Source organism: Penaeus monodon, chromosome 2, assembly GCF_015228065.2.
Source record: "Penaeus monodon isolate SGIC_2016 chromosome 2, NSTDA_Pmon_1, whole genome shotgun sequence".
Taxonomy (NCBI): Eukaryota; Metazoa; Arthropoda; class Malacostraca; order Decapoda; family Penaeidae; genus Penaeus; species Penaeus monodon.
This window is the reverse complement of record NC_051387.1, coordinates 19,344,704-19,352,360: the sequence shown is the minus strand read 5'-3', so window position 1 is coordinate 19,352,360 and position 7,657 is coordinate 19,344,704. Positions and strand designations below refer to the sequence as shown.

The 7,657-nt window shown below is 31.5% G+C and overlaps 1 protein-coding gene across 1 annotated transcript in view; it reads left to right on the top strand.

The window, feature by feature from the left end:
* LOC119581667 overlaps nt 1-7,657 on the top strand; it is a gene marked incomplete in the record, with an annotated part of 116,776 nt that overhangs the window by 46,416 nt on the left and 62,703 nt on the right. The window contains 3 exon segments of the mRNA XM_037929795.1: nt 1,779-1,928; nt 5,632-5,688; nt 6,364-6,465. Of these exon segments, the coding sequence (XP_037785723.1) occupies nt 1,779-1,928; nt 5,632-5,688; nt 6,364-6,465 (309 nt within the window).

The window sequence follows — 7,657 nt, the reverse complement described above, 5'->3', positions numbered from 1 at the left end:
TTTATGTATTTTTAATTTATGTATATGTATATTTATGTGTATATATATGTATATATGTATATTTACATATGTATATATGTATATTTACATATGTATATGTGTATATACATATGCAAATGGATGGAGAGGTATTATTATTTATTTCATATGTTGTACATTTGGATGTAAGATTATTTTTATCCTCATGAATGAGTTTGTAATGAAAAATTAAACTAAATGAGATATTGTATTAAATTACTTTTCATTCCATACTTAGCCTTACTACTAAAATACTATTGTATTTTTTATACAAATGTTTAAGGTTATTGTTTATGTATTGTGAATTTCAAAAGAAGTAAAAGAAGTGAAAGTATTTGGTTTTAGTAAAAATGATCATGGATAGACAAATAGTTTCAGATTTTCATGTTTCTGAATTTCCAATTTTTTTTAGACATCCATTGTGCCAACTTGAGTGAAAAATGTGTATATCGTCTTTTATAAGTAACTATCTATTATTATTAACCCAATGCCGCCGTGCATGGCATGTGTGTACATGCCATGCCCACTGTGAGTTTACACTGTGGTTTTAAACATAGATGGCTACACTTGTAACAAATCAAAAGTAAGCCAATTACGAGTACTGCCTCTCTCGCCTGCTTACCCTTTTCCTTGATTACATTATCTTATGTTGTTGTTGTTGTAATTATAATGTTTATGATAAAAATAACACCATTAATATTCAAGGAAAGGTGAAATTAGGTAAGTTCACAAGGTATACTAATTGACTTCTTCATGGTTAAGCACTCGCTGAGCCATCTTAGATACAGAGACATTTCACAAAAAAAAAATATATAATAAAAAATAAATAAAAATGAGCACAGCATTTTCCTGGTGGCATTGGGTTAATTTTATTATGATTTTTTTTTTTTTTTTTAAGGGGAATGCTTGATTAATTTAAAATAAAATGTTTTGTGCTTACAATACATGTATTTTGAGAAACTCTTTGGATTGTTCTTTTTACAATGTGTATCAGCTGGGTTAGACTTGGTTTATTTATAGACATAACTTGTTTGTTAAGGAATTTAGGTTTCACTTGCTTGATGAATTTGAGTTTACTGTTCAAAATAAATAGTAAATCCAGATTTCAGATCCAGATTCTTGAATACTTTCATATTACTTTTAGGGGAAGGATTTTATTCTTTATATTATCATCAACCGAGTGGAATGAGAGTCTACTTGGAAGAATTGTAAATAGTTTTATTTGTTTCTTCTCCGCTCAAAATGTCTAGAAGTTTCTATATTTGGTTTACTCATATAACAAGTTCCCCTTGAGTTCATTGATCACTTGGAAAAATCAGAATATCAATACTTTATTTGTGTAGGGCTTTATTAAAGAGGCAACTTTTTCTGCTCCTTTTTTGTATATTGTTTGTCCATCCATGAAACAGTTAATACAAAATGGAAAAATATTTTATGAGAAGGTTAGTAAGAAATATTTATAATTATACATTAATCAAGGCACATCATGTAAGGTTAGAGTTTCTTGCTAGATCAACAATTAGAGGTACTTTACATAACCTTTAAAATAGATATTACACACAGATGAAGCAGGTGATGTACACTTTTCACTATGTTCGCTATCTTGTAGAGGATTACCAGTTATTAACTTCAAACTCCTTCTTTGCTTCAAGTGAAATACAATTAAATAATTGTAGGCAGTGAACTGGAAGCAAGGAAGATTAGAGGAAAGTTTGGCTTGAAACTCCATTTTTAAAAGTAGTACATCTGATTACCCTCAGCCTGGTGTAGTGAAAGGATCGCCATCTTTATCTTCAACTGGTGGACACAAGGGCCAGAAGGACCTTGAGATCCTCAAGCGGGAGGAGCAGCTCTTGGCACTTGAGCGGCAAAAACTGGAATTGGAAAAGAAGAAAATTCTTTTGGAGCAGGTACACACATCACTTGTTGATTAGAATATATATATATATATATATATATATATATATATATATATATATATATATATATATATATATTAGATATATATTATATATAATGATATATATATATATATTATTGATATATATATAATATATAGATATTATATATATATATATATATAATATATATAATATATATATTATATATATATAGATATAGATATATATTATATATATATATAATATAGATATAATATATAAAATATATATATATGATATATAATATAGTATATATATTAATATATATATATATCTATATTTTACATATATATTATATTTATATTTTATATAGTATTTTATATTTCTATATTTCTTACCCCACCTATGATGGTGTTAAGTTTTTAGCTTAGAGTATTTTATGACATTTTTACATTTATTGTCATGTATGCTTTCTGCACAGCTGAGAGGAGAAATACCTTGATACCTTACATTTTTTTTAGTAATAAATCTGAAGCAGCCCCAAAGACAAGGCAGGTGGAAAAAAAACACAATAACAAATTTTCAAGTGTTAATATTTTGATTCTTTAGTTTTCAGCTTGATTTTAATGCAGCATGTTTTGATGTACCCTTGAATGCAACTGGAAAGGAGACATATATGATTTCGTTGAATAATATACAGTTTATAGCAAAGCAATGTTTACTTTCTGTAATTAAATCTTCCTCTGAGCTGATTTGAGATAGGCTGACTTATTTGATGTGCAGACTTATCCTACAATGTCAGATACTCAGAACTGACATTCTGAATAAAAAATTGAAAAAGGAAAATAATATCTAGAGAGCTTGATTGTGACATTACTGATAGTATGTATTAGCATTCCTAACAATATACATGGTGTGATAGATAAGTAATGATTAGTTATTCTTGCTCTAACAGTAATAATAGTAGTGTAATAACTCTTAATGATAATGTCTCAATAATTCTGTAAAGATAATCCTTATCTGTCAAGTAATTTCTTTGCACCCCCACCCCCTCCCAACTCCCCTAACTTCTCACTGGACCCCATGGTTATCACAATTTTGTGCACTTCTGATGGGTTATTGAGCAGTAAATCTTGGCAAATTAGTAAAGGATGGGAAGTGGAGGGACTTCTCTGTACAATTTTGTTGAATGTTCTCTATGTAAATGTACAGTCGCTGCAAATGAAGTTAGACCCCTTGAGTTCAAAAGGCCATACAATAGGAGACAGACAATATTGTGAAAGTTTTGCTAAAATTGGGTTATTTGTTGTTTGGTAACACCTGGCGACTCAGGGAGAGTTTAAGTTACTCTCATAAGCCAAATGCCCTGAATGCTTCCCTGATAGTAGAAGTGGCAGATTGCATGTACAAGTTCTCGCTTTACACTTTGCCTTTTTTCCATACCTAATTGTTGCCAGGCTGCCATATACCCATATATCCTGTATGACTCCCAAGCTATTCACAGACGTGCCAAATAAAGTTGCAGCACATAAAATATGCCCTGGAGCCAAGAGAGACTTCAAAGAGCAAAGATAAGCTCATGATGATTACTTTGAAGAAAAATCCATATTTGACAGCCCAGCAACTGAATTAAATGTACCTTGAGGAGCTCCATAATGTATCAGAATGTCTCAAGAAGTACTACTCCTCACAGACAAGATGAAGAAAATTAGATTGAAATATGTCATGGAATACAAGGACTGGATTGTAGACCAGGGGATGGAAGTCGTGTGGTCTGACAAAAGTACTTTCCAGGTACTTTCCTCTTGCCGAGTAAAGGTTCCTGCTTCTGTAACCAGCGATTCACAGTACCAATAATCAAGCATAACAAATTGTCGAAGTGTGGGGCTGCTGTAAGGGGAAGATGGGTCAAGGTGGACTATATTTCTTGCAGAAAGGTGTAACAATGAATTCCAAAAGATACGAGAATGTGTTACACAATAATCTGTTTGACAACTTTGTTATTCATAAGACCACCACATTCATGCATGGCTCAGCCATATGCCACACTTATAAGAGAGTGAAAACACTCCTCTGCAAGAAAATATCAATATGTTTGAATGGCTTTGGAATAGTCCTGATGTTAACCCTTTCAAAAATGCTTGGCAGTTCAAGAAATATAAAATGAAGAAGGGAAAACCCACATCTCTCCCATACCTGTAGCAGATCATTGAAGGCCAAGGGAGACATGACCAAATTTTACGTAAAAGCACAGAGTACACATCATGTTTCAATTTTTATTTTTATTTATTTTAGTTACCCATCTTCATTTTTTTTTTTTTTTTTTTTTTTTTTTTAACTTTTTTCCATGGTAGGTGAACAGAGGTCGATCTGACTTCATATGAGGTGATTGTATTTTTTAAAATATGACTGGCAAAGAGGAAAGTATTTAACATTTAATTAGTTTAGAAAATATGCTGAAGGCTGAAGGAGTAATTATCAAAGGAAAACCTCAAAATATGTATATATAAGAATATGACTTCATAAAGAGAGGAGTGAGTGAGAGACTTCATAAAGGCTGAGGCTCCACAGATAAAGCTTACTTAAAGTGTTGTTGGATTTTCCCTTACACTAGCCTCTTTACTGAAACATGTTTCACACACGTGTATGTGTATATGTATGTTATCATTCCTGCCTCTCCCATTCTCCCTTTTCCCCACCTTCCCTCTCATGCATGCATTTATTTAAGTTAACCCAATGCCAAGGGGCATGGCGTTTATGTACATGCGATACCCACTGTGAGTTTACTTTACTAATTTTTTACACGCACGCACGCGTCCCTCAAAAGCATAGCATTTTCCCTGGTGGCATGTGGCTAAGACACATGCATGAAGACTGCTTGGCTTCAAACCTTATCTAAGCCACTGTTCCTTCAGGCATACACTTTGTTGGAATGCATTTGAACTCCTAAATCAAACCCATAAAAAAATTATTGTTAACCCAGTCACTATGGATTTAGGCTGTAGTTTCTTGTTAATTTTCTTACATATAGATGGCTCAAATGCATAAAAGAATTATATTAACCCAATCACCACAAATTTATGTAATGTCCCCTGTAGTTTCTTGTGAATTTTGTTACATACAGATGACCCCACGTGTTGAGCCAGCAAGGAGTCCATCAATATGTCTTAGTGACCTGTCCTGATTTCCTCATTCCTTGAATTGGCGGGAGAATTTATTTTTCATTCTAATACTATTGATATTGATACTAATTCTATTTTTGATAATATTATGATTATTAAATTGTTATTAAAATTTTGGTAATATGAAAGAAAATTAAATAATACAAAAGCTACTTTCCAAAAATCTAGGACTAATAACCGACTCTTTGGGGACTAAGCACTTGTAGAGCCGGCCATGTGTAAATACAAGAAATAAACTTAAATTACATTGGGCATGGCATGTATTCGTGCCATCTGCGCCAATTGGATCAATATACATAAATTTTTCATTATGCAAACACAAGGCTAAGTGTTTTTAAATTGATACACAGTGATGGATGTGGCCAGATAAGAATAGACATATATAAGAAAATAGATGCATCAAAAGAGCCAGACATTCTTCTATAGCTATGGATACTCAGTGGTTAAAGTTAGATTATGAGGAAACTTGTCTTCACCTTTTAAAATTCTTTGTGGAGTGGTCTATTTTTTGTTACAAGTATTTTTAATCATAAATTTTATCTCTTTATCAGAGTCGCCATCAAAAGCAGGAAATAAAACCAGCCAAAGTGGAACCAGAGAAGCCTCCTGTAAGTTTTTGAATCACATTTTTTTTTTTTTTTTTTTTTTTCTCCTCTTTCTCTCTCACTCCATTGGTTAAGATTTACATTTAAGTGTTTGTGGTTAGCTTGCACAGTGTTCAGGTGTTGGATGGTGAATTGATCTCTCTTTTGTTTGTTGTTACTGTAGGAAAGCTTTGATTTACTTTTTCCCATTAGCTTGGGAATCTTTAGCAGTTTTTTTTTCTTTTTTTTTATTTAATGATTGCTTTCAGAATTCCGATTCCCAAGAAGAGCAGATATATCACCTTAAAAAAAAAAAAAAAAAAAAAAAAAAAAAAAAAAAAAAAAAAAAAAAAAAAATACAATACCATACTTGTTTCATTTGTAGATAGTGAAGATTCTGACGTAATCTTACTTAGAGAGTCCAATCATTATGAATTGAGACAGGAATATATTTTGATTTTAAATGCATTGATAACTTTATTTTGTATTCTGTATTATTTTATGCTGAGATAGGTAGATTCATAGATTCTAAGGCTAAACTTGGAATAATAGAGAAGTTTATCCTTCGGAATGTGTTTTGCGAGTGTATATTGGAAATGCACCAAAAGGTACCATGTTGGTGGAGGCACTAACTTCCAATCTTTTGCCCCCTCCTCCCTGCCCCCTCCACCCCTGATGCCCCTCCTCTCACCACTGTAGGTCAAGCCAGCAGAGGACCTAAGTATATCCAGTGAACGACGCTCTGAATTCCTTCGCAGTTACAAGATAAAGAAAAAGACCCAGAATAAGGAAGAAGTGCAGGTCCTTGTCTCTTTTGTTATGTTGAGTAGCAACTTGGTCTTCCTAGTTATTGGTTTAAATGCATTTGTGTTAATAGAAACTGTGAGAGGATGGGCTTTCTTGTTTTATTATTATTATTTTCCCAAGAATAGTTTTTCAAGCTATGGCTTTCCAGTTTTGATTAAGGTAAAATAAAATTTAACCCATTGATGCGAGAGTGCCTGTGCACTGTAGTTTTCATATATATGGCTCCAGAAACACTTAGTCACCAAGGTTTTAATTTGTAGGATTACCTGACCTCATCTTTTTACCCCATTCATTTAATTTTGGTAGCAAAAATCATCATCATCATCATCAGTCATCATCAATCTTATAATCTTTGTCATTATCATTATTATTATTATAATTATTATTATCATTATTGCTATTATTATTATTATTATTATTATTATTATTTTAATATTATCATTATTATTTTTTGTTATTATTATTATTATTATTATTATTATTATTATTATTATTATTATTGTTATTTTTATTGTTTTGATTATGATTATCATTATTATTGTTGTCAGTGTCATCAGTATCATTTTCATTATCACAAGTATTGTAAAGATTAATAATAATAATCATAATAATAATAGAAAGCTCATTTTCCTTAAAAAAAAAATTAGGTCTAGTAATTCTCTTTTTTGACTAAGTTGCCTGCAAACCCATTTATTTGTAAACAAGTTTAGGGAAACAAAAAAACACAGTGGACAGTGCATGTACCCAGCCCCAAGGATTAAGAACAACTTTTTTAGCAGAAATTTTTTTCTCTCTCTCTCTCTCTTCTTTTCTCTTCTCTTTACTTTTTCTTTTCTCTTCTCTTCTCTCTTCTCTCATTTCTCTTTTCTCATCTTTCTTTTTTCTTATATCTTTTCCGTTTTCCTTTTTCTTTATTTTCTTTCTTTCCTTCCTTCCTTAGCCCAAAGCTTTTGGGGATGGCATGTATGTACAATCTGTGCCCACTGTGAGTTTAATTTAGTGATTGTTTTTACTCTTAGATGGTTCCATAAGACACCAATGTGAGGCACTTACGAAGTACTACTACTATCTTATTCATTAGATTTTCAAAAATATTACCTGGTATCTAATATTGCTCTTAGTAATGTCAATAACACTATAATATATATAATGTCTTTAATAAGAAAAACAGCATCAACATTGATAG